This window comes from Lissotriton helveticus, chromosome 6 (genome assembly GCF_964261635.1).
Source record: "Lissotriton helveticus chromosome 6, aLisHel1.1, whole genome shotgun sequence".
NCBI lineage: Eukaryota > Metazoa > Chordata > Amphibia > Caudata > Salamandridae > Lissotriton > Lissotriton helveticus.
Genome location: NC_136067.1, coordinates 1,452,515,348 through 1,452,529,664, shown reverse-complemented (window position 1 = coordinate 1,452,529,664; position 14,317 = coordinate 1,452,515,348). Strand labels below are relative to the sequence as shown.

At 50.1% G+C, this 14,317-nt stretch overlaps 1 protein-coding gene across 17 annotated transcripts in view; it reads right to left on the bottom strand.

Moving 5' to 3' along the window:
* Positions 1-14,317, bottom strand: part of STXBP5 (syntaxin binding protein 5) — a 1,512,194-nt gene that overhangs the window by 892,523 nt on the left and 605,354 nt on the right. For all 17 annotated transcript variants that reach the window (XM_078649248.1, XM_078649254.1, XM_078649249.1 and 14 more), the window contains one exon: positions 13,720-13,843. In XM_078649248.1, coding sequence (XP_078505374.1) covers positions 13,720-13,843 — 124 coding nt within the window. The remainder of the gene's footprint in view (positions 1-13,719; positions 13,844-14,317) is intronic.

Below are 14,317 nucleotides of genomic sequence, written 5' to 3'. Positions count from 1 at the left end.
TTCCTCCGTGCAGATAGATAAGATTGAGTTCTAATGTCAAGACTTGCTCTCTTTTATAAAAACAACGGTGATAACTATTCGAAAAGTTTACATCAAGTTGGATAGCAATTGAAAAGCTCTCTCAACTCAAGATACAGATACGGAGTCAAATGTCTTTAATGTCCTGATGAAGGTGTCAAGATTGATTAGCACCGAAACGCCGCGTCAACCTTTTTTTAAAACACTTTGACTGTATAATTGCTTATTTTATTACGTTGCCACTATAGGTGGTATTTTAAATTGTTTTGTATTATGCTTTAGAATGTGACCCAGATGGGAGGCTAAAAATAAATGTTGTATATTTTTATAATAATTCTTTGTAGCAGTGCCATTTACTCTTGTGTACTTTAGTAATTTGATTGTATTTAGCTATGGAGTTTGCCTTGTAAAATCCCTTTTTAGCTGACAAATAGACAAAAACCTAAACAAACCCCCCCTAGCTTTCTCTCAGCGATCCCAGTCTGCTACAACTATAACAGGGACCTCCAACTTTTTATAACTTACTATGTAGGAAAGGTGTCCCTAGCTCCATGCACCACAAAAGGCACTTTCCTATACTGCATGGTCCAAAAGGGACTTAGCAGTTTCTGTACCCTTTTTGATTGCTTGCAACACCTCATTGATATGTTTACCAAATAGTTCTTCTCCGCCATAAGGCAGATCTAATATCTTGGTCTGGATTTCAGGCCTGCACTATGTAGCTTTCAAACATCCCTGACTCCTTAACACCACCGCGCCGGCTGGTTGTCATAAACCGGTGGAAGCGATATCCATTGCACAGTCTATAATTTCCGAGGTAGATCATTCGCTCTCCAGCAATATCTTCTTAGTTTCTTCTCTGATGTCTGCTGGGAGATTATCGATACTTGCGGAAATGTCTGACCAGATCTGTTTATTGTAACAGTCCAATAAAACAGGGAATTAGAAGTTCTGACAGTCAGTGCCAACACAGTCGAGAAGCGCGTGCCTATGTTATCAAGCCTTCTGCCTTCCTTATCCAGGGGCGCTGATAAAGGAGCCAAAGGATTTTTCAACCCACCTTGCGTCGCTTATGAGATCACAGAGTCTGGTCTTAGATAATACATGAGGCAAGCAGGTGTGTCATCTGGAGGTTTATAGTATTTATCCAGTCTTGGTAACACTGGAGGTACAGTCGCTGGATTTCTCGTTATCTTCAGGCCTTGATCCCAAATATAATCGATAATGGGCATGGATCTGGCTGACTGCCTGAAAGGCTCCTTAAAATCATAAAGGAAACAGTCCTGTTGCTGTGCAGGCACTGTTAATTCAAATCACCTGGCCTTTTCCTCTAAGAGATCATTAAAATCTCCTTTGTCTTCTGGAGGTGAGTCAGTCGGAGGTGGAGACAGTGATTCTGGTGGAGGAATTATGTAGTCCGATTCATCATGCTGCTGTTGTATTCACCTTCCTCTCGTTCTTCCTCTTTCTCAGAGGATCATAGATTCTGTAAAAGGCACTTCTGGAGAAGAGTGGTGAAGAATAGGAGATGTGCGCTTAGGGGAATGTGGAGGTTGACTTTGCACCACAGGTGGTGGAGGAGGTGCTTGTGGAGGAGACAGTGATGCTAGTAGAAATCTCTATTTGTAATCCGCCAACATAGATTGTAAGTCTGCAACAATAGTGAAGGAAAGGCACACCAAATCTTGTTGAAATTGTTGCTGATGGAGTTGGTTATAATAATAATAATGTTGGCCATAGTAACCCTGGTCATCTGAGCGCTAGTGAGACTTCATGTTAAGCTCTGATGGGCTTTGAGCTGCCCCAAAGAGGCTGTCATCCCCATAGTCCTCTCCATCTTATAACAGGTGTGTTGGCAAAAAAGACTGCACTCTACTTGGTGGTGTCAAAGATGGAGTTAGAATTTTCTGCTTCAACTTCTGGTGAAAAAACACTCTTTCTCTCTTTGATGTCGGAGTCGTCGACAAAGGTTTCTGCCCTGTCACTTCTGAATGAACCGTAAACGGCTCATCGTCGACGAAAAGTTGCGGTGATGATGACAATAGCACCAGTCGACGATAAGGAGATATCCACTGTCTAAGTAGTCAACGGAAGGTCTGCCGTCGACAAGAGGGTAGTCACCGATGAGGGAATCATCGTCGATGTGAGATTTGTAGTCTATGGACGCTTTGTCGATGACGACTTAGAAGACACAGAAATCTGTTCCGTCAATGATAATGGAGCTTGACTCATTGATGATGATGTTGTCGATGAGAAGATAGTTGCGCCGACACTGTGGCAGTGGACTTCCTCAACGTTACTGAAGCAGTACAAGATTTTCTCATCGTCAATGCTGTCGATAAGCTCTCTATCAGCAGAGCTGAGGTAGGGTTCTTGAAGCGTGTTTAACCTTCAGAGGGGGGAGCAGAAGATTCTAAAGCCAGTTTCTGAAGAGATTGTTTGACAGAAACAGTTATTTTCTCCTGTTGGAGTTGGAGAGGCAGCTTAGAAGGGGCATCAAGTTTCTGGGAACCTTCTGAAGACTTTTTAAGAGTCCTTTGGGTGGTTGCTGAGAGGAATGAACTTTGGAGTCATCAAGAGGTCTTTTTTGAGGCATTTTAGATGAGGATCTTGAAGAAACATCACTCTTCTCATCAGAAACTGGAACTTCTCTGTTTGTTTTTAAGCCTCTGCAGCCACAAGAGATGTCTTCTTTCACAATCCTTCAAAGTCTTAGTAGAAATCGTACAGCATACCTTGCAATCCTTGTGTTTGTGGTCTGATAGAGACAGTAAAGGAAGTCCTAATGGGGGACATCAATATGTAGTCTTTTCCTTCCTGCAGTTGCCACAGGGCCTGAGGAGGCATTTTTTTAGGTGTGCCTGACATGGTGGGTGTCCGCTTACTTCACCTAAAAACAGATACACAGATCTGAGTAGTATATCTGTAGGGAGAAAGAAGAAAGAATCTGTAGAAATATGTTTTCCAATTGTTGTGAGGAAAAATACTGATCATACCTCAGTGGAGACTCCCTAGTACGACGTGTGGTAGAAAATCTGAGGGACTGGAGCTTCTTGCAGGAAGGTTCTACAGGGTGATGTTGTCTGGTTGTTAGTTCTTTTCAAGTTTAGTCCTTTTTTAAATATAGACATGGATATGTTACTAAATAAAGAGGCAATAGGCCTTTAGGTTCTATGTTTATTGGGACATTACTTTTAAAGATACCGGGGACTCCCATCTCAACGACGGGGAACAATTCAAGCATGAGATTTTATGAAAGTTCCATTACTGGAGTAACCCCACGTTCACTGCCCGACATGTACACAGGAGTCTAACAGCTCCATCACAGGTGGCTATGCTGCATTTAAGGTCCGCAGGCCATTTAAATGACAGAGAAACAATCAAGGCGCTCTGAGGATTCCCAGCCATCTTAGGTCCTAGTCAGAGCCACCCTCTCCAATGCTGCCTCACAGTCCAGTTTTCCATGTTTCTAGTTTAAATTACTCATACAACTGAGCCGCATTACACTAAGCCAAGCAAAGTGACTTTACTGGATAAAGATATCAGTATGCAAAGAGTGTTGTTTTTCTTTCCTTCATTTTTTGCTGTAATAAAGCATAATAATTATATTTAGTTTAAATAGAAAAATAAATTTTTGAGGGGGAAACCTTAAAACTTCCCTTTCTAGTGGCCAATTAGGTAAAACATTTAAAGGCTCCATCTGGTACATATGAACCTTTTGGGAAAGTTTGGGCAACTTCATCAAACGCTGCAAAATTCTTGAGAAAATGCATAACCGATTTATGACACCTCGACAACGTCCCATTTAACAAAACTTTTTCTTTTTATAAATAGTTTTTGCTAAAAACATTTTTGCAAATTCTGCTTCTATCTCTTTCTTACTTTCTATGCTAGTACTGTGCTTCCCCTCCTGGCTTTCTCCTTTTTTAGAGTGTTCCTATTTCTGAAGATGCCTCCTCATTATTTGAGCTGCTAGAACAGCTGTTCCTCTGTTTCCAAATATCAGTGTGGTAGTTTCTCCTTCCAGCACCAGGTTATACTGAAATCTTTATTTTTACAACTTTCTTATGCCAATTTTCTTGATTCGTCAAGTTGCACAAAAAGCGCATGGCTCTGCAATCCAGAGTTCACCGCAGTATCACATTACATAGTTATATGGCAGCAATTTACCTTTTTAAGAAAACAAGACAACCAGTACATTCGATAATGAGTGTTATCTAGGATAACAGCCCCATGTGCCCCAACCGTTTACCCCCCCCACCCCTGAGTTGCACAACCACCACCGAGACCCACCCACCCAAGCACACACACCCCACACAACCACCCCTACGCCAGACCCAACCACCCATCCCCACCCCCATTTGACCGAAATATCATTTGTTTCAGCCGGCGTCTCAAGCCACAGGCCCCTATAGTCAGCCCACCGCTTCCAAATTTTGTAATACTAAGATTGGTTGCTCCAACCACATGCAGAAGTCCAATCAATTTTTCCAAGCGGCCACAGAGGGCGCCTGCGCATTTTTCCACATCTGAGCAATAACACGTTTCGCCAATGTGAGACCCAATTGTAGCAAATGCCGTTTATGGATATTGCCCTGATCCCTTCCATCACGTGCAATAGGGCAAACTGTGGCGTACGTAGAAGCGTCCACTCCAGGACTTCAGAGAGGCAGGCGAATATCCCTCTCCAAAAACGGTTTAATGACAAGCATTGCCAGACGGTATGTGGAAATGTGCGATCAGCCCTGCCCGCCACAATCGTACCCAAGTAAAATAAACCTGGTGAATACATTTAAATTGGATGAGGCGGAGACGCGTTGCTATGGCTGCCCCCGTGGTGCGGCTAAGGCCTCCCTTCAGTCTTCTTCCTCCAAGACCCCCACATCCTCTTCTCACGCCCCCCATAGTTTCCCCAGTTGGGACGCACTGTGAGTGACCAGGGTCATGTATATTCTCGATATCTTTTTGGTCTCCGGGTCACCCACAAAAACTTTCACTTCCACCGGGCTAAACTCAGGAATAAAGTCAAGGCCCTCCAGACTAGGGGCAAGCGCATGTCTGAGCTGGAGATACCGGAAGAATTGCGACTGGGGCATGCTAAATTCCACCTACAAATCGCGAAACAATTTGAGGGAGCCATTGCGCACAACATCGCCCAGGGCGGAGACGCCAATGGCGTCCCAACCCCGGAAGCCCTGCAGGGCTGCCAAGGCAGGTGCCCAGAATGCCACAGGGGGGTTTCTTCCGTAAATGTGTTCCACCACCCCATGCGCTTCAGGGATTGCCGCCAAATTTGGAATACTATATTATTTTTGTCACCAGCGGCAATGTACCACGCAACACAGCGGAATAAAGTATTGTATGGAGAGTGGACTGCCCAATCATGTACCGCTCCACAGCATAGGCTGGGTCCCCCCTGTCCCCATACCACCACTCATTGAGGACCAACAGGTGCGAGGCCTGATAATGATATCTGAGGTTGCTAGACCTCCACAGTAAGTCGAGGGAAAGCACATACGCAATGCGACATGCAAGGCTCCCCCCTCCTCCCCTCATGAGGAACTCCCCCAGTGTCGAGTTGACCAGCCGGAACCATCTGGGCGTGATTGGGTCTGGGTGGTTCTGCAATTGATATAGCAGGCGGGGGAGTGCGACAATTTTGAATATTGCTGACCTGCCATAGACCGCCTGTATGCGCTCCCAGAATGGTACCACATTCCGCTCCAATGACACAGCTGGCAAGTCAGAGAGGAAAACGCCCAGATATTTGAGGCCTCCCACCGCCGCCTGTAATGTAGACGCCCATGCACCCACCCCTCCCCGCGCCCCCAGAACCCATAGCGAAGACTCACGAGAGTTCATGTAGAGCCCGGACGCCTCCCCAAAGATTTGCATGATCTCCAGGATCCGCGGCCCGACGTATTCAAGGCCGTTAAAAAGAAGAGTATGTCGTCCGCATATAATGCGATCCTGTCCGAGAGACCAGTAGCCCACTCAAACCCCTCCAGCTGAGCATCAATGCGCACCCAGGCCGCGAGCGGATCCATAGCCAGGGCAAATAAATAAGGCGCCAGAGGGCACCCCTGCTTGGCGCCACGATGGATGAAGAAGCCAGGCGATACCGCCCCCGCCGCGCGGACTGACGCTGTCAAGTCGGTGTATAGTAGCCTCACATATGACAAAAACCTGGGCCCAAGATTAAGCAGACGAAAAAGGGTGAACAGGTCGACCCAGCTCAGGGAGTCGAACGCCCTGTCTATGTCTGCCAGTAGAAGCGCCACTTGCACCCCTGTCTGTCGGACCGCTGCCAGAGCTACGTGGGCCCGCCGTATGTTGTGCCGCGCCGCCCTCTTGGCTTGAACCCGGCCTGGTCTGGGTGGACCAAAGCGGAGATATACGGCAGGAGGCGGTTAGCTAGAACCTTGGCAAAAACTTTTGCCTCCACATTAAGAAGAGAAATGGGGCGGTAGGAGGCATGTTGCTCCGGAGGCGCCAGTCTGGGGGGAGCCGACCAGTCTCCCTAGCCTCCTCCACTGCTGCCCGATAGTAAGAAGCCAGCTGTAGATTGTACCGATGATGGAACTCTGCGGGGAACCCGTAGGGTCCCGGGGGAGGGGGAGCTCAAGCCGTTGGCATGTATCATCGGACACCGCTTTGGGTGGGAGATCCGCAATAAACTTGTCGACCGTCTCCTCAGGGAGACACTCCCGCGGAACATATAGATCAGCGTAATAGGTGGCGAAGCTCTCCGCTATGGCCTTGGGGTCTGTTAGCGGTGCCCCATTCTCATCAAGCACCCCTGGAAGGGCCTGTGGATGAAAAACGCCCTGGCAGAGCCGGTGTAGCATTTTGCTCGACTTGTCGCCCCATTGGCAGATTCTGCTCCGTGTCGCCAGCCAGACTTGACGGGCCTCATCTAGCAGGAGAGAGGCGTACGACTGCTGTGCTTGCTACAGCTGACGCACCACCAGACCATCGCTCACCCCTCGGTTCAATCAATCAATCAATCAATCAATCATAACATTTGTATAGCGCACTACTCACCCGGAGGGGTCTCAAGGCGCTTGGGGGAAGGGGTCCGTTACTGCTCGAACAGCCAGGTCTTGAGTTGTCTCCTGAAGGCGAGAGGGTCCTGGGTCAGACGAAGGTGGATGGGGAGGGAGTTCCATGCCTTGGCTGCCAGGTAGGAGAAGGATCTTCCTCCGGCGGTGGCTCTTCAGATGCGTGGTACGGCGGCCAGGGCGAGGCTGGTAGACCGCAGCTGGCGGGTGGGCGTGTAGAAGGTCAGGCGGTCGTTGAGGTATTTGGGGCCCAGGTCGTGGAGACACTTGTGTGCGTGGGTGAGGAGCCGGAACGTGATCCTCTTGTTGACGGGGAGCCAGTGCAGGTCTCTCAGGTGGCCGGAGATGTGGCTGCGTCGGGGGACGTCCAGGATGAGTCGGGCGGAGGCGTTCTGGATGCGCTGGAGTCTTTTCTGTAGCTTGGCTGTGGTTCCGGCGTAGAGGGCGTTTCCATAGTCCAGTCGGCTGGTGACGAGTGCCTGGGTGACCGTCTTCTTGGTCTCGGTCAGGATCCATCGGAAGATCTTGCGAAGCATGTGCAGGGTGTGAAAGCACGATGAGGAGACTGCGTTGACTTATTTGGTCATTGAGAGAGAGGAGTCCAGGATGAAGCCCAGGTTGCGTGCGTGGTCTGTTGGCTTGGGTGCAGTGCCCAGGGCGGGGGGCCACCAGGAGTCGTCCCAGGCAGAGGGCGATGGTCCCAGGATGAGGACTTCCATCTTGTCTGAGTTCAGCTTCAGGCGGCTGTTCCTCATCCACTCGGCGACGTCTTTCATCCCTTCGTGTAGGCTGGTTCTGGCGGTGTCGGGGTCTCTGGTGAGGGAGAGGATCAGCTGGGTGTAGTCGGCGTAGGAGATGATGTTGAGGTTGTGTTGGCGTGCGATGGCTGCAAGAGGTCTCATGTAGACGTTGAAGAGTGTGGGGCTGAGTGATGATCCTTGCGGTACGCCGCAGATGACTTCGGTAGCCTTGGATCGAAACGGGGGGAGGCGGACTCTCTGTGTTCTTCCGGCTAGGAACGAGATGATCCACTCCAGTGCCTTCTCTTGGATGCCGATGTTGCAGAGGCGTTGAACTAGGGTGCGGTGGCAGACAGTGTTGAACGCTGCAGAGAGGTCCAGGAGGATGAGTGCCGCTGTTTCTCCGTTGTCGAGCAGGGCTCGGATGTCGTCAGTGGCTGCGATGAGGGCAGTCTCGGTGCTGTGGTTGGCTCTGAAACCGGACTGCGAGGGGTCGAGGGATCCGTTCGTCTCGAGGAAGGCGGCAAGCTGTCTGTTGACGATCTTCTCGACGACTTTAGCAGGAAAAGGGAGGAGCGAGATGGGGCGGAAGTTTTTGAAGTTGGTGGGGTCCGCTGTTGGTTTCTTCAGTTGGGCGCTGAGCTCTGCATGCTTCCAGCTCTCCGGGAAGGTGGCAGTGTTGAAGGAGGTGTTGATGATGTTCCGGAGTTGGGGTGCGATGGTGGAGTCGGCCTTGTTGAAGACGTGGTGGGGGCAGGGGTCGGTCGCAGATCCGGAGTGGATGGAGTTCATCGCGCGGGCTGTGTCTTCGGTGGTCACAGTGGTCCAGGTGCGGAGGGTGGTGGTGGGGGGGGCGTTGGTTCGACGGTTGGGTGCGTGGATGGTGCGCTGAAGATGTTGTGGATGTCGGCGATCTTGCGGTGGAAGAACGAGGCGAGGGAGTCGCAGAGATCTTGTGACGGAGTGATGTCGTTGTTGCCGGTGCTGGGGTTGGAGAACTCCTTGACGATGCTGAAGAGTTCCTTGCTGTCGTGGGCGTTGTTGTCCAGTCGTTCCTTCAGTGATTTCTTCTTGGTGGTGCGGATAAGCTCAGACGCTCAAGGGCCTCCACCTCAGCCTCCGCCTTGACCAACTCTTCCCGACGTTTTCTACGGGCCGCCGTACACCATGCTATATCCAACCCCCGTAGGGAGGGCTTCAGTGCCAGAGCGTTACTGCGCTAGTAACCGATCCCACATTGGTGAGAAAGTAGTGCACAATAGCCTCCTGCATGTGCCTCTCGTAGTCGGCATTCTGCAAATGCCATACCGCTAGACGCCAGCGAAAGGGCTGTTGCCCCCTACCCAGCCGCAACTCCAAAAAACACCAACGAGTGGTCCGACAGCCCCCTGGGGACATCACATTTGTCTCGATCGCCCGGGGGACAAAAACATAGTCTAGCCTAGAAAATGATTTATGTACCGCCGATAGGAAGGTAAACTCCCTCTTGTCACCATGTATGTGTCGCCAGGTGTCCACCCAATCCAGACCAGTGACCAGGGAGTGTAATTTTGTGGGGTGCGTGCTGCTCGGGCCCCCTCCCATCCTGCTTCTGTCTCTGACCATATCCATAACATCATTCCAATCCCCACCCACTACTGAGTCCACGTCTGGCATATCTGCCCACAGAGAGAGAAGCCGCTCAAATAAGGACCACTGTAAAGGGGGAGGGGCATACACACACCCCAACACAATTGGACCCTCCCCAATCGTGCCCCGAAGGAACACGTAGCGCCCCTGCGGATCCAACCATTGCTGCGAATGCACATACGGGACCCTACGATGGATTAATACCGCCACCCCCCTAGAAACCTGCGTAAACCCAGCATGTAAGTCCTGCTGGAAGCCATAGCGCTGTAGGCAAAGGACTTTGGAGCCCATCAAATGGGTCTCTTGTAGCAGGAGAACACCAGCTCCGGCTCTCTTGGCTTGACGCAGGACAGCCCCTTGTTTGATCTTGTCCAATATCCCACGCACATTCCAGCTCATTACACGTTGAGTGCCCGCGGATACCCGAACATCTACAGCCCCACTAGCCATCAGGCCTCAAGCATGGTACATTATGGACAGGAGGACCCGGCAGCGTGCGTGTGTATAGTGGTGTGCCCAGTGTAAAAGCGCAACCCAAACCCCCAACCGAACCCCATTCCCACAACAAACCCCCCACTCCATACCTCAAAAATACTGAAGTACCTGTTGCAGCGGGGTCAACACCATACCCCCAACGGGGAGGCACAGTCTGTGTCCACCAATGTATCCCCAACTCACAGCCCATAACCCCCAGATACACCCCCCTCACACACCACATAGGCGGGGGTTCAGCCCTCCTAGGGGCTCCCTCAACAGAACATAGTGAAATCAATCACACAGTCCAATTGGATAGGCATCCCGGCGCATTTCAAACACAAGAATCAGCCCGTGGATCAAGGATCCACGGGCTGATGGTGGGAAGCCGGATCTCCCCGGGAGGAGGCCCCGAAAGACACGAAACGCCTCTGGGACCGCGATCTCCTGTGCCCCCTCCGGCACTGTCCACAGGGATTCTTCAACGGCCCTTCACTAAAGGACGAATCAGATTGCAGCCCTGGCAGCGTATGTACCCGTACCCGCACCCGCACAGTCTCATCAGTCCATTTGAAGACCTCCTCCGGGGAGTCAAAGAAATGGGTGCAGGATTGAAACATCACGCAGGCGAGCTGGAAACAGCAAGGCATATGGGAGCATAAGTTCCCTCAGTCTGGCCTTCGCCGCCATAAACGATTGGTGCTGTTGCTGCACAAGTCTGGTATAGTCTGGGAACACCAGGATGCAATGGATGTCATATAGCAAGGGTTCTTTGAGGCGGGTCTGCTTCAACACAGTGTCTCGGTCAAGGTAATTCAGCAACCTCGCAATCACTGGTCTCGGGCGAGCTCCCACCGGTGGTCTCTGAATGAGCATCCAGTGCGTCCGCTCCACGACAAAGCACCGGGACAGCGCATTGGGGGGTGCCAGCCCTCCAGCCATTGAGTGAGGAAGCGCTCCATGTTACCATTCCCGCACCCCTCCGGGAATCCAACAAAGCGCAAGTTGTTCCTCCTTGCCCATCCCTCCGCATCCTCAACACGGAGCGCCAGACCCTTCTGGATGCCTTTCAGGTTCGCCACCTTCTGCTTGAGGACTGAGACGTCTTCTTCCACTCCCGAGATGCAGGTCTCGGCCTCCGTGATGCGGGACACCGCGTACCGTAGGTCCTGACGTAGCAGTATAACATCCACACCCACTGCACCAATTTTGGCATCTAACATGTCCCTGGATTGGGTGATGGCCACCATCAGACCTTTGCTGTCAGGCCCAGTCTCCTGGGATCCCCCGGCCGCACCTCCCGGGCCAGTGAACTTGTCTATAGGACCGTGCTTTGTGGGACCACTGTCGCCCTTGTCTCTCGTCCCTTGTCTCTCGTCATGGTGACTTGTCACGGACCCCCGGTAAGCCCAAGTTTGACTAGGCTAGGCACACACACTGGGTCCGCCTCAGCTCTGACACGCTGCAGGTCACCTCGGCACACGGCTCGATCCCAAGGGAAGGAGCAAGATAGAACAGAAGTAGGGAAGGCACCTCCGAGCCGGGCCATGGCCAGCCCGCGGAGCCCCCGCCAACCTGTTGCACAAGGCCCAAGCAGCAGCTAAGGTCAGCAGTCCATCAGGCGACTTCTCCCGGCGGCAACGCTTCCCCTCTCGGCTCCTCACGGGGCACCGGGCCACCACGGAGCGCCACCAAAGGCCATGCACCCGGCCAGGCCCATCGCTACTCTAGATCAGGGGTCCCCAAGCACCAGGGCCTCCACGGTGCCTGTCCGACGTCACTAATCCAAGGCCCTCCGGAGCTCAAGGAGGAACCACACCGCACTCACCAAATACCCTCTACTCCCCCACTGCAGCCTGAGGGGGGGGATGGGGGCCCGCACTTGTGGATCTCAGCCACCAGAGCCTGGTCACAGCAATCCCTGGTTGTATCGCGGGGCCCAACAGCTGTCGGTCCCCCGGCAGAAAAAGCAGCCCGGGGGGGGGGGGGGGGGGCGGGGGCGGGTTCGGTTAGGTCACCCAATCACCTCCCAGCAGCAGTGGACCGGCCAAGAATGGGTGCAAGCTTGCGCCCGGGGCCCTCGAACCAGATCTCACCCCAGGTCTGGGGCACCCCCTCCACTCAGCACCGCACCGGCAAAGGTCTGCAGAACTCCGGGCCGATCTGCCCCGCGACTGGCGAACTGCCGCAGACACTCAAAGCGGCCGAGCAGCAGGGCCAATGCGCCGCCTCCACCCGGCCCCCACCAGTCAAGGCAAGTCAGGTCCAGTCCGCTCCCGCAGGGCCTCTCTAGCCCCCCAACGTGGACTTATGCCAATTTTTGCTTGTGCAGCTCTTTTTGCCCTTCTCCAATAACAGGTACATAGCTTCTTTGGAACAGATTGTTCTGCTGACCTGTTTTGCTGTGTTTGCTAAATAGTTTTCAGCTGAATGGGATGTCATTTAATTCACAAAATATATGCCAAACACCTTTTCTAAAATAGCGTAATAAACTTTACCCAATACCATGTTTAACACAATGAAAGGCAGAGGATGGGCCTGCTCTCAAAAGTGGCACCTCCACCATTCACCAACCACAACTCTGCTGGCATTTCTTCTCTGCATTTCTGCCTTTGAGAAGACAAGTGGCCACTCCTATACAGTCACTGAGTTAGTCCAAGATGGGAGATTTCAGACTTAATGAAGGTTCATTTACACAACTGCACTTGGGTGGCCTGTTTTCAGGTGCCCCCACTGTCCACAGGAGACAGCAAGGTTCAGGTTGCCCCAAAGTTTCATAATTAGTGACTTTCTCATGCAATCATTCATTCAGTTATTTTATGTGCAATTTCATACTTACAGTTCCATCCTCTATCATGTTCCAAAATGCCATAAAGGTAAAGGCTGTGGACCCATTCCAAAAGCGTTTGCCTTACAGTAGAAGCATTTTCTAGGTACCTCTTACTCCACTGAATCAAAGTACTCCTCCAATTTGTTTTATTCTTTGTGATTATGAACTCACCTACTTTTCAAGCATTTCCAGTCATATGGGTTTGTAAAATTGGGATTCCTTTATTATGACTCCATCATATTTTGAAATTAACTGAGTAAGAATGAAAGCAAAGTAAGACTGCACCTCTTTTTCCAAACACACTCTAGTCTAACCAAAAAAACATACATCAACAGTTGATATTGGTTCCACAAGTTTGAGCAGGTAGGCCCTAAAACAGCAAAGTAAGTGGATTTTAAGGCGTCCGGTTCAGGCCGTTTTGGCATTCAAAACATAAATGTAATATGAATTGCTTCATATTTCACACACAACCAGATAGTCAGCTCTACCTTAACTGATGAAACTGTTTCTGCTTTAATGACATGGGCGGTGGAGGAGGTAAAAGTTTCACAGGCACCACTAGAGAATTATAATAAAACAAACAAAATTCATAATAGGATTCCAAATCCACACTGGCTTGTCAACAAATCTACCTTCCGTTTACAAAACCTAGGGGCCTGGTGGAATACATTCAACCCTTGAATGTAATCAAAGGTCCATAGGTTAGGGGTTTTGAAGATCAGTCTCACATTGTCACAGTAAGCTGGTCTCCAACTGTCAATACAGCTAACCAAGTCTAAAGAAAGATAGAACAAGAAAACGCGTGTGTATGTGGGGGCTGTGGTGGTGCATGTGCTATTACAGTACAATGACGATCAAAGATTGATGATGCCAAGAAAAGACCATGAACAACGATACCCAACTAGCCTCTGAAATCACACACAATTTAAGATAACATTTTTTCTTAAAACTTAAACTCCACACTTACCATGCGGAGCAATTGTTTGTATGGATTTAGCAGTAGATCTTACATTCCATATCGTCAAAGTACCATCTGAATGGCTGCAAATGAACTGTTTTCCTTCGTGATGCCAGGCAACTGAATGGATTGCCTATACAGAAGTAAAACATATTACTATGTCTTTCAATCTTTAACACTGTCAATAGGCACTTAATAATTAACATATTTCACATAAAACAGGAGACACAAACTTTTCTTTACAATAAAAGCCAACATTCATGCAATGTCCTGGCCAAATGTACGGTCAAACATCTAGGTTGAATCTTGGTCATCCATGATTGAGATTTATAAACTATAGATAAAAATATGTTGTCTATCAGCAAACACAAGGTAAAACATCCTTGAGCAAGAAGGAGAAAAACCTTTAAACTCTAAATTCGGTCATTTGGATGTGAGGTGCTGAACCCCAGTGAGTAAGCATCAACTACAAAAGGTTACAATTCCATTATTCAACTTATCTCATTATTGAATAAGAAATATTGAAAATAATTTAACAAATCACACCTGTTGCGTTCAGAAAAGAATAATATGTGGAAGTAATGACAGATTCAAGGAGCTGTCCGTT